Source organism: Coregonus clupeaformis, chromosome 30 (genome assembly GCF_020615455.1).
Source record: "Coregonus clupeaformis isolate EN_2021a chromosome 30, ASM2061545v1, whole genome shotgun sequence".
Lineage (NCBI taxonomy): Eukaryota > Metazoa > Chordata > Actinopteri > Salmoniformes > Salmonidae > Coregonus > Coregonus clupeaformis.
Genome location: NC_059221.1, coordinates 4,211,497 through 4,233,052, shown reverse-complemented (window position 1 = coordinate 4,233,052; position 21,556 = coordinate 4,211,497). Strand labels below are relative to the sequence as shown.

Below are 21,556 nucleotides of genomic sequence, written 5' to 3'. Positions count from 1 at the left end.
ATCAACAATAGCCCCAGAGGAACGACTTCCATCACAGAAGCCATCATGCCCAGTAGAAGTAGGCACTGGCGAAAACGCACTTTGTGGCCCAGTCGAAATCTGGCTAAGCAGACCAGGAACCCGGGCACTCTGGGGCTGCTTCGTCATCGGAGGTGAATGCAAGTTCCGCTTTTCTCCACTCCCTCCAACTCCGGGAATTGAAAATAGGAATGGGGTTGCCATAACGCTGAGGGAACACTAGTAAGCTTAATTCACTGGAAGTTATGCATGCTAGCCGACATTAGTCAGGAAGCTCTTTATTCTAAGTTAGGCTAGCTAGCCTCTTTGACCGCAGCACGGCCCGTTTAGAATAACCAAGCGACTTAACACTATGTATACAAAACAAGAGAGTTACCCAAGCAACTCCACCTTGAGGAGGCAGGAATAGCTAGGAGTAGCTAGCTCGCCTCAGTGAGTTAGCTAACCTGGCTAGCACGCTATGCAGCGCTTGTTAGCTAGCATGGTCTCAAAAGTCTACGTAGGACAGGATCACTGAAGTGGGACCAGACCCTTCATTGACAAGTCTGGGAAGAGAGGCAAGCAGTGCTTGACTGAGACAGAAACAGGCGGCAGGGAGTACCCATTGAACCTGTCGGCCCTCTCTCTTCGAGTAGCCTCCCGTAACCGGCGATAGAGCGCACAGGAGCCGGGTTGAGCTTGGGCAGCCACTGCACACACCATGCCCAGGCAGACAAGACATTTGATTCGACCAAAGATCCAATCCATCTCTGCGTCCCACAACTCAGATACAGCAGAGGAACGGCCACCCGGGAGAGGAAGTCACTATAGGAAACACCAAGCCCCCTAAAAAATGCTACACGATTGTCAAGAGAACCTGCGCATGGACTAGTAGGGGCTCAGTGCCAGCCGTCCCCTAGTCCTGCACACAAACTGATTTGAACGAGGGCATGCCAGAGCATGCACCGAGACACACAAGACAACATTTGAGCATGGTCGCAAACCCCAACCCGGCTTAGCCTTCGTTCTCTAGGTCGCATTTTTAGCCATCTTACTCATTACTATAGCCAGGCCAAGCAATCCGAAGAATAACTCATTGTTTGTGATTAGGAAACTATGAGAACCATACAAACTCCAGCTCACAACGTCCAGGGGGTGAGCACGCTCTACCACAAAGGGACAGTTTAATCGGCACAACGTAGTAGCGTGAATCGTTCCTGTTCACACTGAGGTAAAGAGCGGAATAATTGAAGGGATTTCTTATCACCTGTGGAAGGCAGGGATTCCAGCGTGGTGTTGATTACATTGGCCTTGTCAGGTGTGATTTTAGATTCTTCAACCGAAGTCGCGAGTGCGACTCCCCATATTATGTTGTACCGAAGTTGACTAACTGAAAGCGAACACATTGGGAGGGATCATAGACCATTCCTCCATAGAGAATCCTTCCAGATCCTTGATGTCCTTCGTCTGCGCTTACGGTCTGCCATCTTCAATTCAAACCACCTAAATCTCCTGCATTGTATGGGTGTGCTACTACTCCCCTTTACTGCACCCAACCCCCACTTCTCCATTTACTACTAGGAACTTATTTTTTCTTCTCCTTTTTTTTTAGGTGGGGGGGATGAGAGGTTGGGGGCTCTCTTACTTAATCTGACAAAAACAATGATGTGCATCACTCTATAGCTGCTATTGTGCACCAAGGGAAGTGAACAAGTGCACACTTTGGGAGAAAGGAGATTAGATTCGAGAGATTATTGGGACGCAACCCACATGTCTTAGAGTCCTCCACATCTCCTTCCATGTCCAACCCCTTTATAATTTCGGGTTGCGTGTGGGTGTGATATCTGCCCCTCTTGCACTGCACCCAACCATCCCTTCCTCTCCATTGACTACTTTGATTGCGTCCTTCCACTCCACCAGAGTTGCTTCTCTACTAAGTAAGACGGAACATCTAAGGTAAGGAAACCTTATTGGAACCCTATTGGACTTTTTCCTATTATTCAGACAGTGCTATTCGCTTTTACAGTGAATTTTGAAAGCAGCATCTTATTGATGTTGTTCCTAAAAGAATTTGAATGTTTTTTTTCTCTTCAATTTGTGATCTATTAATGAACATGTGCATGTGCCATGAGGTATAGTTTATTACAGTTTCTTTGCATTATAACCCCCACATTTGAATTCCTTGTGAAATTCTGGTTTAGGATTTCCAATGTTTTTATAAGAAATAAAGTTGAACCTTGTGACTAACCAAATAGACTAAACCATGTGTTGAACTATAACCCAGTCTGTAGGCGTGGTCCGTCAATCCCAACGCACCATTTGGAAAGCATTGTCCTTGGTTAGCACTTAGTGCTAAAAATGCATTTGTTAAAGATTGATACATAAAATCTCATTGTTATACCCTGAGCCAAAATTCCCCTCAATGTGATTACATTTGAAACATTTTTCAAATATGAAAATTATTATTTTAGTGTAAGGTTAATATGCTTTTCTCGTTTGTTGTGCAGGGAAATACTATAACACTTTACACTACAGTGCCCTTATTACTGTGTACTCGTGTAATTAGGTTAACAAGTACTGTATTATTTATTAGGACACTGTACTTACACTGTACTTTAACATTAGCCCTAACCCTTACCTGGATTAACCTTAAGTACAGTTTTAGAAAAGTGTAATAATGAGTAATTACAATACTTGTTACACTGTAACAGGAATAATTACACCGTAATAAGAGCACTATAATGTAAAGTATAACCGGAATTACTGCCCTCAAATTATAGAAAAATACCTCTGCATATGTATTATTATTATTTCTACAATAATGATCAGTTTGTAGTAATTTTGTTGAATTTGACCCATAGTTTACAATGTTGAAGTTCAAGTTTTGACTACACTCACATTGAGGTCAATATAAACTGAAATCCATGAGCATCTAATCATCAAAAATAAATACAAATGTAAGGTCACCTTGGTCACTGAAAATGAGTTGTCACCTCTTATAATTCTCAGGTTCAGAAGGTGACAACATGAAAGCGTTGATTGGATCAGTCGTGTGTGCTGTGGCACTGCTATCTGGGTTTTGCACTGCTGGTAAATATAAATAAATATATATCTTAAGGTCTCCAAGGAATGCTGCCACTGGTCCAGGTTCAAATATTTTTGATAATTCTCCTAATGGTACGGTTAGGATTTGGGGTTGGGTAATCTGATCGTAGATCTGTGTTTGAGGACCATTTCTACCTTTATCTCCCAGGATAACTTCCTCCCTGCTACTGTCTAGGGTACTCATTAACCATAACCTTTTATTACAGTGACCCCTAGTGGTATCATGTATAAGTGGTCAAGACACCTTTGAAGTATTTTAGGTTATCTATAGGAATTTTGGGAATAAGTGTTGAAAATTAAGTGAATACATTTAGAAAACATACTGAGCCACCAAGCTGTGGCAGGCAATGGCTCTCTAGCGCTGCCTTAATAAAACCTTTGAACGTCCTCCAGCATCTCAGCATGCCCTAGCCTGTGGGAGGGCGCCCCAAAATGGTTCGTGTCTTGACATTTGACTCTTCCCATTGACTGAGGCTGGATGGCTGGAGCCCTATCAAAGCCCCGGGGCCTCATCAGATCTGAGGCCTGACCATTTCTCACGAGCCGTCCGAGAGGATGCCTGCCACTGCCAACAAAAGAGTGTGATAAATCAATTGAGCTTGCAGACAATGGCTCGGGGCAGGCCCGTGAAATGACAGGCATCTCAGTGGGCTTGTAGGTCGATGCCAAAGGTCTTTTACAAATTACTGTTGATGTGTGTCAGTATGCCACTGACACTATACGATACCGAGGGAGCGCCCCCGACTGGGCCCCCGGCACCTCCGCTTCCCCGCCTCCAACCCTGGCAGGGCTTGTTAGGTCTTGAGACGGACATGCTGAAATGGCATTGGTCACAGTCAGTCGACGGCAAGGAAAACTATTTTCAGTGTCATGCATAAGGGAGGGGGATTGGAAGGGCGGACTGTTTGCCTCTTCTGCTGGCGGGGTTTGAAGGAGGGGTTGGTTCCAAAACATGCCTTTAGGGAAGAGTGGGGTGGGTAGGAGCCCACTTTAGTCTCACCACAGGGGGTTCAAAACAGCCCTGTGGTACCCCATTACTGGCCCCCTACATTGCCCCCAAAATGGACTCCTTGTCATTGGAGAGAAAAGTGTCTCGTGAGAAAGCTGCTGTACAATACAGCCATTGTTCTCTATCCTGGCTCTTGGGTCTTAACTCATGAAGTTGGAAGAGAGGACAGAGCAGAATATGGTATGACTATACGCTTACATTAGAAGCCCTCAAGAAGCAACTTCTACTAGTTTTCAACAACACAAAGCAAATGAACCAACGCAAGGCCAGGAGAAGGGATTAACGTTGAATCGTATTAAATCACTCATATTATATTTCATTACACAGACAGACTAAAGAGCAGTGTGTATACATTGACATGTTTGTTTTTTGTTGTTCCAGTGCCAGCAGCTTTATCCATCACCACTATATTGGTAAGGTATTATATATACAACATACTAATACGTATCGCAAACGCATGAAAAGGAGACTGGAGTGCCACTCTAATGTAATTCTATGATGGTATGCAAGTTTTAACTTATGATCCACTTGTCGGATTCTCTCCCACCAGCAAGAGCCATACATCATGACCCAAGGGTCTGAGCTGGAGGGGTACTGCATTGACCTGCTCGCGGAGATCGCCAAGAAGTTGGGCTTCAAGTACAATGTGCACCTGGTGAAGGACGGCAAATACGGGCGACAGGACGAGAGCGGCAACTGGTTCGGGATGATCGGGGAGGTGGTCCGAGGGGTGAGTGGCCTGGACAGAAGGTAGCAGGTGGTGGTATAGGGTACGCTGGGGGATTGGTTAAGTCATTCAGACTTGTGTTCAGTAAGCCGTTCATGGCTATACTCACTCACGTGTGTGTGGGTCCCTATTCCTGTTTGTTTGTCCCTGTTCCTGTGCCTGTGTGTGTTCCTGCTCATGTGTGTGTGTCATTGTGTGGTGTATGTGTGTGTTTGTGTGTATCTACAGTACCAGTCAAAAGTTTGGACACACCTACTCATTCAAGGGTTTTTCTTTCTTTTTACTATTTTCTACATTGTAGAATAATAGTGAAGACATTAAAACTATGAAATAACACATATGGAATCATGTAGTAACCAAAAAAGTGTTAAACAAATCAAAATATATTTTATAATTGAGATTCTTCAAATAGCCACCCTTTGCCTTGATGACAGCTTTGCACACTCTTGGCATTCTCTCAATCAGCTTCACCTGGAATGCTTTTCCAACAGTTTTGAAGGAGTTCCCACATATGCTGAGCACTTGTTGGCTGCTTTTCATTCACTCTGCCGTCCGACTCATCCCAAATCATCTCAATAGGGTTGAGGTCGGGTGATTGTGGAGGTCAGGTCATCTGATGCAGCACTCCATCACTCTCATTCTTGGTAAAATAGGCCTTACACAGCCTGGAGGTGTGTTGGGTCATTGTCCTGTTGAAAAACAAATGATAGTCCCACTAAGCCCAAACCAGATGGGATGGTGTATCGCTGCAGAATGCTGTGGTAGCCATGCTGGTTAAGTGTGCCTTGAATTCTAAATAAATCACAGACAGTGTCACCAGCAAAGCACCCCCACACCATAACACTTCCTCCTCCATGCTTTACAGTGGGAACTACACATGTGGAGATCATCCGTTCACCCACACCGTGTCTCACAAAGACACGGCGGTTGGAACCAAAAATCTCCAATTTGGACTCTAGACCAAAGGACACATTTCCACCGGTCTAATGTCCATTGCTCGTGTTTCTTGACCCAAGCAGGTCTCTTCTTCTTATTGGTGTCCTTTAGTAGTGGTTTCTTTGCAGCAATTCGACCATGAAGGCCTGATTCACACAGTCCCCTCTGAACAGTTGATGTTGAGATGTTTCTGTGACTTGAACTCTGTGAAGCATTTATTTGGGCTGCAATTTTTGAGGCTGGTAACTCTAATGAACTTATCCTCTGCAGCAGAGGTAACTCTAGGTCTTCCATTCCTGTGGCGGTCCTCATGAGAGCCAGTTTCATCATAGCGCTTGATGGTTTTTGTGACAGCACTTGAAGAAACTTTCAAAGTTCTTGAAATGTTCCGTATTGACTTACCTTCATGTCTTAAAGTAATGATGGACTGTCGTTTCTCTTTGCTTATTTGAGCTGTTCTTGCCATAATATGGACTTGGTCTTTTACCAAATAGGGTTATCTTCCGTATACCCCCGCTACCTTGTTACAACACAACTGATTGGCTCAAAAGCATTAAGAAGGAAATAAATTCCACAAATGAACTTTTAAGAAGGCACACCTGTTAATTGAAATGCATTCCAGGTGACTACCTCATGAAGCTGGTTGAGAGAATGCCAAGAGTGTGCAAAGCTGTCATCATTCCATATGTGTGCAAAGATTCCATATGTGTTATTTCATAGTTTATGTCTTCACTATTATTCTACAATGTAAAAAAGAGTTAAAAAATAGGTGTGTCCAAACTTTTGACTGGTAGTGTATGTGTGTGTCTGCTCGTCTGCTCCTATTTATCAGGAGGCCGTCCTGGCGGTCGCCCCTCTGACCCTCACTGCAACCAGGGAGCAGTCGGTGGAGATGAGCACTCCCTTCATGCAGACGGGCATCGGCTTCATGCTGAGCAGGGACCTGGGCTCCGAGGAGAGCCACTCCCTCAGCTTCCTCTTCCCCTTCTCCACGGAGATGTGGGTGGGTGTCCTCTTGGCCTTCCTGGTGACTGGCCTCTGCATTTATCTGGTGGCCAGGTGAGATATCATCATCAACTCGGCCCCATTCCTAATGTAGCCCTTAGCTATGAATGCTAGTTAGTTCGGGGTGAATCCTAACTTCCACTTAAGTCGAATTTCACTTAACTGTTAGTCATCAATTGAAGTCAATGAGAAATTAGGATTGGCCCCTTCTTGCATAAAAAGATGTCAACATACAAATAATGCGTAATGCTATGAAACATATAGGCTACATACAGTACGTCCAGTATACAAATATAACGTGGGAGATGGGGGTGGTTGAAAATAGAGTATTTCAATGGAAGTAGAAACTGCGCTGCTAATTCATCCTTCTAAGAATCTGGTTTAGCCACTGTCCAGAGAATGAAGTTCTGTAAAGAAAGACAGATCTCAATGCTCACTTTACCCCCTCAGGATAAGCCCCTGTGAGTGGGCTGACCCCGAGACAGACGAACACAGCTTCACCCTCCTGCACAGCTTCTGGTACATCACCGGAGCCCTGACCCTGCAAGGTAACGCAGCTATGAGCCAAATCGCCCTCTGACTCAAACTGCTGCTGCCAAGTCACATGTTCAACAGAACCATGCTATTTTGGCAAAGGGAGTCTAGACAGCGGTTTCTGTTCCTGCTGTTTAGACTAGGAGAGTCTAGAACACTATAGAAATAGAATCTGCTTTACTGTGGGTACACTCATTATGGCCTCCACTCTACCCATTATAACTGCAATGGAGATTTTTGTTCTAGGCATTCTATTTCTATGGTCTACTCTAGAGTCTGGACAGGGATTTCTGATCCTGCTATTAGACAGGATTGTCTACACTGGGATTTCCATTCCTTTCCTTTTAGCTCTCCTAGCTGTGCCATTAAGGAACTAGAGCAAGCACACTTGCTTTCACAAGGCAATTCAGAGAAGCAGACCGTAATTTTGGTGCGCATAGAATGGAGTCATGAGTGCATTCAGATGCATGGTCCTCTGCAAATTTTCATCACAATACAATGAACATAGGCTCATTCTGTTCAGGACAACCCAGGGTAAAACACCATGTCATCTTGTAACTGTACATTTAACATAGTGATCATAAACATTGCCACTACCTTTTCAGAATTCGGAGAATAACAGCACTTAAACAGATTATTAGTAACTGGTTTAAACCGATGGCACCACAAATAAACAATTAGAAATAAACAATTAATGAAATCTATAGTATGGAAATGATAACTTAGAGACTAAAAGGCGCTGCATGGTAAATCCGATGTCTGCATTGGCCGTGCAGCATTTACGGTGATAGGGCCTCTGCAGAAGTCAGGCCATTCATACTTCTTGCTCTTCGCGGAGCATCGCAGAGCTGTTGTGAAGGAAGTTGTCAAGGAAGTGAGTTTGTGTTTATACAGGACCTCCCGCCCCCACCTACTGTCAACAAATCATGTCAATGCGCAGCTATACAAAGCCCTCCGCATTTTTACAACATTTGGGAGGCACACAGCGATGCGGTACGAAGCTCAATTTGGCCTCTGCATGCCTCCGGAGGCCCCGCAATTACGTCACACCCTCCATATGGAGCCTCCGACCACATTTTGGGATCAAGCATAAATTGGCTTTTAGAAACAAAATGACTCTATTTGAGATTTAGAAAACTGACATTATATTATGAAGCATTTATAGGCCCTAACAGGAGATAAAATGTACATGTTTTAAATGGTCGGGTGTGGATGGACACGTGTGTGTGTGTGTGTGTGTGTGTGTGTGTGTGTGTGTGTGTGTGTGTGTGTGTGTGTGTGTGTGTGTGTGTGTGTGTGTGTGTGTGTGCGCGCGCTGATGGATGCGTGTGTACGTGTGAATGGGTGCATGTATGTGAGTGTAGAAGTGTGTGTGTGTGCATGTGTGTGTCATACACGCAAAGACGGTGAAAACGCAAGGTAGGGATGCCAACAACATGCATATGAGATTTAACCAACAAAAAACAAGTAAATAAATGAAAACAATAACAGATATATGCCCAAGCCAACACCAAACGAGGGATACCTTGCTTTAGCTTCTTTTTTTTATTTTTATTTCTTTTCTTTTTTATTATTAGCATTATTTTTGTATGACTATTATTTCTTAGGGTCAACAGTTACTTGTACCATAGTATCAATTATATTGTTTTATGAAATGCTGATTGTTGGCCTAATTATTTAGGCAAATTATTTTATTTTCAGGTTGGGGGGGGGGTTAAATGTATATATATGTTGTTGTGATTCTGTTGTGATCTAAAACCAATATATAAAAAGTATTTTAAAAATAAATGTTGGCACATGAGTTTTATGATATGGAAATGTGACTCAAGGGTGTTTGGCTTGCTTGTATGACATCAAAGCAGTATTTATTATAATCCTCAACATCTCATCTTTCATAATACATAGAGTCCTCGTAATTTACAGCATTTCCGTCACTCAGACAACAAAAAAATCGCAGAAGGGATGGGGGCAACTGCTCAAGTTCAGAACGGCTGTCAGTCAATACCCATACAGCACTGTGAAGCGCAGAGCCAGAGCTCTGACGTCATGTATAGCATGTTACTGTACAGCCACTGTGTTCTAATTTAGGCATTTATCAGTGTCCAAATCTGCCATTTCCAACCCGTATACCGGTACGAGTATAAAGGGCTACACGCATGAGCAATCTATATACTCTGTTATGTTCAAAACATCTTCTACATTGCTCGTCTTAAGAGAAAACTACACTCTAAAAATAAAAGGTTCCTGGAGTATCCTTTAGGGGTTCTTCAAATTGAAACTGTGGGGGAACCCCTATAAATTCTTCAAATAATCCTCGAAGAACTTTGAGGATCTTAGAAGAACCCTTGTTGAACCCCTACTTTTTAGAGTGCAGGACGGATAATATGGGTGTTTGCACACTTTCTATTGTAGTCCAGAAGAAGGTGATGGAGTGACAGGAAAAATAAGTTTGAGTTTCTAAAGTGAAAAGCGTTTTTCAGTCTCCCCAACAGAAGTTCCATGTATGTTTTTAAGTGATCCGTCCCATGTCTGTTTCAATCATAGAATACAATTTTACATAATATAATGGATCTCTGGTTTGGGTTCTCAGGTGCTGGCCCACACCCTAAAGGCCTGTCTGGCCGCATTATCAGCGCTGTCTGGTGGGTGTTTGCGTTGGTGCTCCTGGCCTGCTACTTCAGCAACTTCAACACCATGCTACGCTCGGACACCAAACACGTCTCGGTGATGAACTTCGATGAGCTGGCCAGACAGGACGTCATTGACTATGGAACAGTGGAAGGCGGCTCCACGTTCAATTTCTTCAAAGTACATCTAGAACCGCTAATGTCTCAACAACCGTGGCCTAAAATCATCTGACCGACTTTGCATTTCTAAGATTCCCTTTTCACTCCCATTTCTAGAACTCCAACAACCCCACCTACCGACGCATCTTCCAGCACATGGAGAGGAAGAAGAGTTGTGTGGCTTCTGTGGAAGAGGGCAATCGACGTGCCCAGGAAGGCAACTACGCCTTTATTGGCGAGGCAGCGTCTCTGGACCTGGCTGTGGCTCGCCACTGCAACCTGATCCGCAGTAGTGAAGTCATTGCCATGAGAGGGTACAGCATTGCAGCACCCCTAGGTGAGCCCCTAGCAGCTGGGTCCACAGTACAGCCCATAGATGGACCTGATATATGGAAATCTGTGCTATCAATAGGGAACATTGGGAACATTGTTTGTGTTTTTATGGGTGGTTTGCTGTGGTGATGAATATCTGAAGTATTTAAAGTTCAGTTCATTACTTGATATGCACTCAAACACATGCCCACTGACACCCTTCTCTCGCAAGACAAAAAATAACTCCCCTTTCTCTCTTGCTGTCCGTCCATCTCCCTCCACCTCCTTCCCCATCTCCTTCCTCCTCCTTCCCTCTGTCTCCTCCCTCCTTCTCCTTCCCTCTCATTCCCCGCCAGGCTTCCCAATGATGAAGAACATAACGGTGGCCATACTGCAGTTGAGTGAGTCTGGGGAGTTGGCGTACCTGCAGAGTAAGTGGTGGGCCAATAGCTGTATGCCAGAGGGGGGCCAAGCCCCACAGGCCCTCCAGGCCCACATCCTGAGGGGTCTCTTCATGCTGCTGGCCCTGGGGTGCGGTCTGGGCCTCCTCATTGCCCTCCTGGAGCTTGCCTCCAAGGCCCGCAACCAAGCCAAGGATCAGAAGGTAAGGGAACATGAGGAGCGGATAGAGAATGGACTTAAAAATAGATATATTCTGTTTATTAGGATTTTAAAATCTACACATGAATATTGAAAGTAAAAACTTCCTACAATTCCCTCTACTACTCACACTTATTCCTCCTCTCCTCTCCTTTCTTATTTCTCCCTCTCCTCCTCCTCTCCTCTTCTCTCCTCACAGAAATCCTGCTGCTCAGTGTTGTCGGCAGAGCTGAGTCAACGTTTCAGATCGGGCGGGGCGAACGCAGGCACAGAGACGTCAGAGAAGAGCAAAGCGTGAAGGATCTGTTTTACTGATTGGCTCCGAACAGAACCATATAGTTTGATACGCATATAAACCACGTGTGAGGGACCCCGGTCCTGTCCTTTGTAGCAGTAGTATCTTCCGTATCCTAGTAGTGTATCACAGCAGTGTCTTCTGTTTCATAGTGTACCACACAGCTACCGAGTTCCCCATGTGCATTTACAATGGCTTGTTAGAATAGATTCCAATTAGAGTAGATTTTACTATATATTCCACTCTGAAAAGGTATTATTAAGCCACTATAGAAAACAGCAACAATAGCATTTAATGCACTCAGTGGACATGGGCCTCCCACTGCAGAAATAGACTACTAACAGTAAGATTTTTATATATATTAAGTTGATAGAGTTGATACAGGCTTTGCAACTATCCTCCAGATAAATGCTTTAAGCAACTGTATTTACATTTTTGTTGTTGTCGTTGTTGTTGATATGTACTGCCCAAATATCTCACATGTGCTACTAAATCTGGTGGCTTTTGAGTTGTTTCATTAACCGTTCAATATGTTTTACTTTAACCTGTTTTTTATACTCCACCAAATTAAATCCCTAGACATCCCAAATGTATAGATTTTTGTTAGTTTTGTTAGTTTCACACCTAAGCTCCCTCAAAAGTGTTTTGGATGGATGGATAGAAATAAAAAAAATGTTTGGGATGGATTTATAAAATGTGTGCTTTCCAGGAGTGGGGGCAATGAACAGGCACTGTGGGGTAAAGGTACAGTAATTGTAATAACTGATCAGTCTATTCATTTTTTCTTCTATGAATATTGCTATTTCAGTAGAGTTTTGTTGTATTGTGGGGTCAAATTAAATCTACCAAATTCCACGAGTGGGCTCATTCTCCATCCCCCTTGGTGCGTAGTCTCACGTAGCCAGATGGAAGTAAGATGGCGCTGCAGTGGATACACTGTAAACCCAAATGTGCCGTCATTAGTCAAAACTTTTGAGGAAACCCGTTGCACTTAATATATCTGAGTACAGTTACTTAAAGTAATTTTGTAGTCATTACTCAAACCGATAGTCACTGTGACACTGTAGGGGGTCCAGATTTCAGTTGTACATTTTGAGTAACGCCCCCACTAAGCAACGCCTTCAGAAAGTATTCATACCCCTTTACTTATTTCATATTTTGTTGTTACAGCCTGAATTCATAATGTATTAAATATATTTATTTCTCACCTATCTACACACAATACCCCATAATGACAAAGTGAAAGTATTCACACCCCTGAGTGAATACATTGGATTGCGAAAGTATTCACCCACCTTGGCATTTTTCCTATTTTGTTGCCTTACAACCTGGAATTAAAATGGATTTTTGGGGGGTTTGTATCATTTGAGTTACACAACATGCCTACCACTTTGAAGATGCAAAATATTTTTTATTGTGAAACAAAGAAGAAATAAGACAAAAAAAACAAAAAACTTTAGTGTGCATAACTATTCACCCCCCCCCAAAGTCAATACTTTAGAGCCACCTTTTGCAGCAATAAGCTTGGCACATCTAGCCACTGGGATTTTTGCCCATTCTTCAAGGCAAAACTGCTCCAGCTCCGTCAAGTTGGATGGGTTCCGCTGGTGTACAGCAATCTTTAAGTCATACCACAGATTCTCAATTGGATTGAGGTCTGGGCTTTGACTAGGCCATTCCAATACATTTAAATGTTTCCCCTTAAACCACTCGAGTGTTGCTTTAGCAGTATGATTAGGGTCATTGTCCTGCTGGAAGGTGAACCTCCGTCCCAGTCTCAAATCTCTGGAAGACTGAAACAGGTTTCCCGCAAGAATTTCCCTGTATTTAGCGCCATCCATCATTCCTTCAATTCTGACCAGTTTCCCAGTCCCTGCCGATTAAAAACATCCCCACAGCATGATGCTGCCACCACCATGCTTCACTGTGGGGATGGTGTTCTCGGGGTGATGAGAGGTGTTGGGTTTGCGCCAGACATAGCGTTTTCCTTGATGGCCAAAAAGCTCAATTTTAGTCTCATCTGACCAGAGTACCTTCTTCCATATATTTGGGGAGTCTCCAACATGGCTTTTGGCGAACACCAAATGTGTTTGCTTATTTTTTTCTTTAAGCAATGGCTTTTTTCTGCCCACTCTTCCGTAAAGCCCAGCTCTGTGGAGTGTACGGCTTAAAGTGGTCCTATGGACAGATACTGCAATCTCCGCTGTGGAGCTTTGCAGCTCCTTCAGGGTTATCTTTGGTCTCTTTGTTGCCTCTCTGATTAATGCGCTCCTTGACTGGTTCGTGGGTTTTGGTGGGCGGCCCTCTCTTGGCAGGTTTGTTGTGGTGCCATATTCTTTCCATTTCTTAATAATGGATTTAATGGTGCTCCTTAGGGATGTTCAAAGTTTCTGATATTTCTGATAAGTGCAACCAACATTTCTTCAGGTTGAATGAGCAGTGGATGAACCTGCTACTACTCTCATTTTAATAAACAAACAATATTCAACAAAATATCAAGTGTAACCTACTAGGCTACTCTTCAATGACTACAGATTTTTTTTCAAAAATATCAACTGATCAACATGATCTGGCCGCAGAACACTTCTCTGTGCGTTCACTATGTCGCCAGTAGTACTAAAAACTCGTTCTGCTGGCACACTGGTGCCTGGAATGCACAGGTACCGTTTAGCAAGGGTGGAAAGTACAGGTAGCTCTTTCTCCTGAGATCTCCACCACTTCATGGCATTTTCAGTCAAAGGCAACGCATCTTTTGCTCGGTACCTTAACACCTCTGCTCTGGCTGTCTCGCTTGTGGATTTTCTTTCTCTTTGGGTGAAGGAATTGCCAACAGCGCATCTAAGGCTTTCTTCTTACAAGGAGGTGACTCATTTGGAGCTACAATATAATAAATATATTTCAAAATATAGTCATGTTTCTCATTAATACAAAACAACAACAATCTTTTATTGGTATCACATGAAACACACCTGTGGTCTCTTCATTGAATCCTGACAGCTTTGTGCTTGAGCTTCCCTCGTCTTCCTCCTGATTTCCCATTGCTTGCATCTATTGATGTAAGAATGTGTGAACTGTTCAAATTTCTGCTCTGTAATACTGCACACATAAATTTAGAGGAAGATAAAGAACAGATGAGATTTGAGAGAGGACAAATGAAAGGGGAGAAGAGAAAAGAGCAGAGGAAAGAGGAGAGAAGAGTTACCTGGTGGGACACTTCTGCCTCAAAAAACAGTTTTGTGTAGACCTGTTCTCTGTCCTCTTTTTCCAGGTAGGGCAGTTCTTTAAATCGCGGGTCCAACGCTGATGCTGTTTAAAGAACAAGAATATTGCATTCATTGCATTATTAAATTAAGTTGACCTGAAATTGCATGTGATGACCACCTCCTCATACACAAAATAATCAGAAGATTAAACTTTAGTATGTTTAAAAGAAATGTGGCACAGTGATGATGTAAAGCCACCATGAACTAAGAATTGTATTGCAGATATCTTGTTTACTTTTCCATATGAAAAAACAACTCAAATTCAAACTTGAAAACGCAAAGGTGTGGCATTTTGCAAATTAATACAGTCTAATAACCTAAAATATTAACCAAGTTGATTTTAATTAAGACTCCAAATTAATTACCTATGTTGAGAGCATCTTGGGTGCCTCTGTAGCCTGTGGAGAGGTCACTGGCCATCACCCTCTTAATCTCTGCAACCAGGGTTGAGTCGTCTTCGCATGGCTGTAGGTGTTTCAGCAGTTTTGCTTGAAGAGGAGCAATTACAGAGAGAGTTGGCTGGTCTTCTTCACACATCACAGTGGTTGCCATTTTGACAGGACCCATCAACTGAACAATGTCATCCATGTTGGCAATATCACTCTCACTCAGCGTGCCTACATCTGTGACCCCTTTCGTAGATCCTTGGACATCAGAGTTGCCATTATAGCTGGCTGTTGTTCCAAAAAACGTTCAAGCATTTCGAATGAACTGTTCCATCTGGTGATTATGTCTTGGATCAGTTTATGTTTTGGTAAATACATCAGAGTTTGTTTTTCCTGTAGGGCGTGACATGCAATCGGGCTGCGGTGAAAATATCCAACAATTTTTCGCACTTTCCCCAACAACCTGGAAGCACGGTCCACCCCCAAACCTTCTGCGAGGCAAGGTTGAGTGTATGTGCGAAGCAGGTAATGTGTGGACTGAACTGGGCTTCTGCACCGGCCACAATCATATTCCTGGCGTTATCTGTGACGATGGCAGGATTCTTGTCGTAGATTTTCCACTCCATGCAGGCTTCACGCAGTAACGCGCCAATATTTTTACCAGTATGGGCTTCATTTAAAACTCTGGTTAGCAGAACAAAGGTCTTCATTTTCCACTCCGGATCAATTTGATGAGAGGTAATTGTCACATACCCTTGATTTGAGCATGACGTCCAGCCATCTGTCGTTATCGCTACTCGTTCAGCTTGAGAAAGCGACAGCTTCACATCATTCTTAGTACTTTCATACAATGCAGGAATAACCTTTTCTGAGAAGTGTGGTTGGCTTGGTATTGTGTACCTTGGCTCCAATGTTTGAATACATTCCCGGATTTTCAACCACACTGTAGGGTCGCATGTCTTTGCAGATAAACTTGGCAATTGTTGCCGTCATGTTTTTCGCCCGAGCTGAGTTTTGGCCTAGTCTCTGACTAAACATGCAGGCGAGACCTGAGGCTTCTGCAGAGTTGACTTTACCTGTCGCTGCTGTAGCAGCGGGAACGCTGCAAGAGGTGCCTGGACGGTCGGTGTTGTGTGAAATCCCATGGCGCCTTAGTAGGTGGTTGGAGAGATTTGTCGTGTTGCCGTTGTACTTTACTTGACCTTTACATATCCTACAAACAGCGAGCGACTTATTTAGAACATCTCCGTCTTTGCAAAAGCCAAAGTGTTTCCACACACTGGACCGCAATGGTGGCTTGATAATTTCTCGCTCGTCGGCTTCTCCTCTGTCGTCCGCCATGCTATGTTTTGTTGTCTTTGCGCCTTTGCGCTGCTGCTGGCGCGGGCGATGACGTCACGGATAGGCAGACTGAATCGAGTAATGTTTAAAGCCTTTATCATTAAAAGTGCTAAGAAAAAACATCCATATAAAGTCTGACGTGCTTAAATCCAATGGGTTATTTCCTAGTATCGATACAATCGATTTATTACATTTTAAAACGATGTTAGATTGATATATGTTGTCCAAAAGGCCAACTCGCCGAGCACAGATCGATGTAGTTGGATCATAGGAATATAAATCGATACATCGATGTAGTAGATGGATCGTTACACCCCTAGTATGCACGCACCACCTTTCCGTTATATATTTCTTAGAATTCTTTGAAACGTAAGTAATTTTTTTTATTTCACTTCACCAATTTGGACTATTTTGTGTATGTCCATTACATGAAATCCAAATAAAAATCTATTTAAATTACAGGTTGTAATGCAACAAAATAGGAAAAACGCCAAGGGGGATGAATACTTTTGCAAGGCACTGTACATGCTAGAATCTCCATTGGCAGTGATTACAGCTGTGAGTCTTTCTGGGTAAGTCTCTAAGAGCTTTGCACACATGGAATGTTCAATATTTGCACAATATTCTTTAAAAACGTATTCAAGCTCTGTCAAGTTGGTTGTTAATCATTACTAGACAGACATTTTAAAGTCTTGCCATAGATTTTCAAGCCAATTTAAGTCAAAACTGTTACTAGATCACTCAGGAACATTCAATGTCATCTTGGTAAGCCTTGTGTTTTAGGTTAGTGTCCTGCTGAGAGGTGAATTTCAAATCATATCAAATTCTATTTGTCACATGCGCCAAATACAATGCACATGCTTATTTACAAGCCCTTAACCAACAATGCAGTTAAGAAAAATAAGATTTAAGAAAATATTTACTAAATAAACTAAAGTAAAAAAATAAAAGAGCAACAATAAAATATGAATAACGAGGCTATATACAGTGGGTACCGGTACCGAGTCAATGTGCGGGGGTACAGGTTAGTCGAGGTAATTGAGGTAATATGTACATATAGGTAGGGGTAAAGTGACTATGCATAGATAATAAACAGCGAGTAGCAGCAGCGTAAAAAGGGGCCATAAAACTGCTGAACAGCTAATCAAATGGCTACCCAGACTGTGTAAATGTAATGTGGACACCAAGGAACTTGAAGCTCTCAACCTGCTCCACTACAGCCCCGTTGATGAGAATGGGGGTGTGCTCGGCCCTCCTTTTCCTGTAGTCCACGAATTTGTCTCTCAGTGTCTGTTGGAAAGCAGACTGAACCAGGTTGTCCTCTAGGATTGTGCCTGTGCTTAGCTCTAATCTGTTTATTTTTATCCTGAAAAACTCCCTAGTCCTTGTCAATGACAAGCATACCCATAACATGATGCAGCCACCACCATGCTTGAACATATGGAGAGTGGTACTCAGTTGAGGTACAGGATGCATGTTTTGGAATATTTTTATTCTGTACAAGCTTCCTTCTTTTCACTCTGTCATTTAGGTTAGTGTTGTGGAGTAACTACAATGTTGTTGAACCATCGTCATTTTTCTCCTATCACAACTATTAAACATTGTAACTGTTTTAAAGTCACAATTGGCCTCATGGTGAAATCCCTGAGCGGTTCCTTCCTCTCTGGCAACTGAGTTAGGAAGGACGCCTGTATCTTTGTAGTCACTTTTAGATACACCATCCAAAGTGTATTCATTTATTTTATTTTATTTTTGTACCCATCTACCAATAGGTGCCCTTCTTTGCAATGTTTTATAATAATTTGTATTGATAGAAAACCTCCCCGGTCTTTGTGGTTCAATCCTTGTTTGACATTCATTGCTCCACTGAGGGACCTTAAATATAATTGTATGTGTGGGGTACAGAGATGAGGTAGACATTCAAAAATAATGTTAAACACTATTTATGAGTCCATGCAACTTATTATGTGACTTATTAAGCACATTTTTATTCCTAAACTTATTTAGGCTAGCCACAACAAAGGGGTTGAATACTTATTGACTCAAGACATTTCAGCTTTTCATTTTTAATTAATTTGTAAAAATGTCTAATAAACATAATTCCACTTTGACATTATGGGGTATTGTGTGTAGGCAAGTGACACAAAATCTTAATTTAGTGCATTTTAAATTCAGACTGTAACACAACAAAATGTGGAGAAAGTCAAGAGGTGTGAATATTTTCTAAAGGGACTCATTTCCCAGTGTGCCTTGCCTTTTGGAGTGAATTGTAGAGTTACCTACCACCCATGACTGTATTTGTTAGTGACAGAGACATGTTCATTTTCAGACCTTGTGGGCTTCATCAAGTTGAGTTCCTAGGCAAATTTTGTCATTATAATTAACTCTTTATGACAATATATTGCATATTAGTGATGGGCATTCCGAGTCTGGAAAACCTGGGAAATTTACCAGAATTTTGCAACCCTACCTGCAAGTTACATTATGCTGGCTTGCAAAGTGATGTGTAATTCCTATTGGAATCCAGACAGAGTTATCCAACAGTTGTCATTTTTATTAACCCGCAACCTGCATTCATAATGACTGCCAGGGTTAGGAACAGTGTGAGGAGACTACCTAAGCCATTTAAACTGGAACAATCATTTCAGTAAGGGGTGCAACATTTTTTATCTAAATGAATGGATTTGTTTAGGAAATGCAAGATGGTGCCGACAGACATGGCAGCTCTGCTTCTAGCTCCTAAGCAACTTTGCAGTAATTCATTTTTTTTGTGTGTTATTTCTTACATTATTAGCACAGAAAGTTTTTTGTGTAATTATTACATACAGCCGGAAAGAACCTTTGGATATCAGAACGACGGTAACTCATCAGCATTACGACTTTCACAAATTGGATCCTTTGTTCCCCCAGGGCAATTGAACTTATCCCAGAGGCTGCTCCAAGACGCCGCCGGTGGAAAAGAGGTATTCGGAGTGGACTTCTAGTCCGACTCAGGAAGTGTACACACCATCCACCGCTTCCGAGTGAATTACTCGCTAATTTTCAGTCTCTGGACAATAAAGTAGATGATCTCAGGGCGAGGATCTCCTTCCAGAGAGACATCAGGGACTGTAACATACTCTGTTTCACGGAATCATGGCTCTCCAGATATACTGTCCCCGTCCATACAGCCAGCTGGGTTCTCAGTATATCGCGTAGACAGGAATAAAGAACTCTCCAGGAAGAAGAAATGCATGGTGAATGTTTCATGAATAACTACTCATGGTGTGATTGTGATAACGTACATAAACTCAAGTCCTTTTGTTCACCCGACCTAGAATACCTCACAATCAAATGCTGACCGTATTACCACCCAAGATAATTATCTTCGGTTATAGTCACATCCGTGTGTATTCCCCCTCAAGCCGATACAACGACGGCCCTCAAGGAACTACACTGGACTTTGTGCAAACTGGAAACCACATATCCTGAGGCCGCATTTATTGTAGCTGGGGATTTTAACAAAACTAATTTGAAGAAAACACTACTGAAGTTCTATCAACACATTGTCTGTAGTACTCGCGCTGCAAAAATGCTTGAGCATTGTTACTCCCCCTTCCGGGATGGCTACAAGGCCCTCCCCTGCCCTCCCTTCGGCAAATCAGATCACAACTCCATTTTGCTCCTCCCTTCCTATAGGCAGAAACTCAAACAGGAAGTACCCGTGCTAAGGTCTATTCAACGCTGGTCTGACCAATCGGAATCCATGCTTCAACATTGTTTTGATCACGCGGATTGGAATGTTCCGGGAAGCCTCTGAGAATAACATTGATGTATACACGGACACGGTGACTGAGTTCATCAGGAAGTGTATAGGAGATGTTGTTCCCACTGTGACTATTAAAAGCTACTCAAACCAAAAACCGTGGATAGATGTCAGCATTCGCGCTAAACTGAAAGCGCGAACCACCTCATTTAACCATGGCAAGGTGACTGGGAATATGGTCGAATACAAACAGTGTAGTTATTCCCTCCGTAAGGCAATCAAACAGGCAAAACGTCAGTACAGAGACAAAGTGGAGTCGCAATTCAACGGCTCAGACACAAGACTTATGTGGCAGGTCCTACAGACAATCACGGATTACAAAGGGAAAACCAGCCACGTCACGGACACCGATGTCTTGCTCCTGGACAAGCTAAACACCTTCTTCGCCCACTTTGAGAATAACACAGTGCCACCGACGCGGCCCGCTCCAAAGGACTGTGGGCTCTCGTTTTCCTTGGCCAACGTGAGCGTTAACCCTCTGCCGGCCCAGACGGCATCCATAGCCGCATCCTCAGAGCATGCGCAGACCAGCTGGCTGGAGTGTTTACGGACATATTAAATCTCTCCCTATCCCAGTCTGCTGTCCACACTTGCTTGAAGAGGTCCACTATCGTTCCTGTACCCAAGTAAGCAAAGGTAACTGAACTAAATGACTATCGCCCCGTAGCACTCACTTCTGTCATCATGAAGTGCTTTGAGAGGCTAGTTAAGGATCATATCACCTCTACCTTACCTGGCACCCTAGATCAACAGACGATGCAATCGCCATCGCACTGCACACTGCCCGATCCCATCTGGACAAGAGGAATACATTTACATTTACATTTTAGTCATTTAGCAGACACTCTTATCCAGAGCGACTTACAGTTAGTGAGTGCATACATTTTCATACTGGCCCCAACTGAGCTACACGAATACCTATGTAAGAATGCTGTTCATTTACTATAGCTCAGTCTTCAACACCATAGTACCCTCCAAACTCATCATTAAGCCCCGTGCCCTGGATCTGAACCCCGCCCTGTGCAACTGGGTCCTGGACTTCCTGACGGGCCGCCCCCCAGGTGTTGAAGGTAGGAAACAACACCTCCACTTCGCTGATCCTCAACACAGGGGCCCCACAAGGGTGCATGCTCAGCCCCCTCCTGTACTCCCTGTTTACCCATGACTGCTTGGCCTACAGAGAGGAGGGCCCTGGCGGAGTGGTGCCAGAAAAGTAACCTCTCCCTCAACGTCAACAAAATGAAGGAGCTGATCGTGGACTTCAGGAAACAGCAAAGGGAGCACGCCCCTATCCACATCGACGGGACCGCAGTGGAGAAGGTGAAAAGCTTCATGTTCCTCGGCGTACACATCACTGACAATCTGAAATGGTCCACCCACACAGACAGTGTGGTGAAGAAGGCGCAACAGCACCTCTTCAACCTCAGGAGGCTGAATACATTTGTCTTGGCCCCT

At 43.3% G+C, this 21,556-nt stretch overlaps 1 protein-coding gene and 1 long non-coding RNA gene across 2 annotated transcripts; one reads left to right on the top strand and one right to left on the bottom strand.

Annotated features, from left to right (window-relative positions):
- Positions 1-1,762: 1,762 nt before the first annotated feature.
- Positions 1,763-12,161, top strand: LOC121545934 (probable glutamate receptor). The gene is made up of 10 exons (XM_041856861.2): positions 1,763-1,953; positions 3,007-3,087; positions 4,493-4,524; positions 4,662-4,841; positions 6,607-6,833; positions 7,230-7,327; positions 9,904-10,121; positions 10,217-10,436; positions 10,768-11,015; positions 11,211-12,161. The coding sequence occupies exons 2-10, from the start codon at positions 3,024-3,026 to the stop codon at positions 11,307-11,309; spliced, it is 1,386 nt and encodes a 461-aa protein (XP_041712795.1). The 5' UTR covers positions 1,763-1,953; positions 3,007-3,023; the 3' UTR covers positions 11,310-12,161.
- A 1,559-nt stretch (positions 12,162-13,720) lies between these two features.
- LOC121546766 lies at positions 13,721-14,685 on the bottom strand. Its single transcript, XR_006657624.1, has 3 exons — positions 14,509-14,685; positions 14,276-14,354; positions 13,721-14,183 (listed from the first exon to the last, which is right to left on the bottom strand). It is a non-coding gene; the product is annotated as an uncharacterized LOC121546766 (long non-coding RNA).
- Between the last annotated feature and the right edge of the window lie 6,871 nt (positions 14,686-21,556).

Coding starts and splice junctions, on each gene's coding strand:
- LOC121545934 (XM_041856861.2), top strand. CDS start 3,024: ATGAAAGCGTTGATTGGATCAGTCGTGTGTGCTGTGGCACTGCTATCT. Junction 3,088..4,492: donor ATCTGGGTTTTGCACTGCTG/GTAAATATAAAT, acceptor TTGTTGTTCCAG/TGCCAGCAGCTTTATCCATC. Junction 4,525..4,661: donor TATCCATCACCACTATATTG/GTAAGGTATTAT, acceptor CTCTCCCACCAG/CAAGAGCCATACATCATGAC.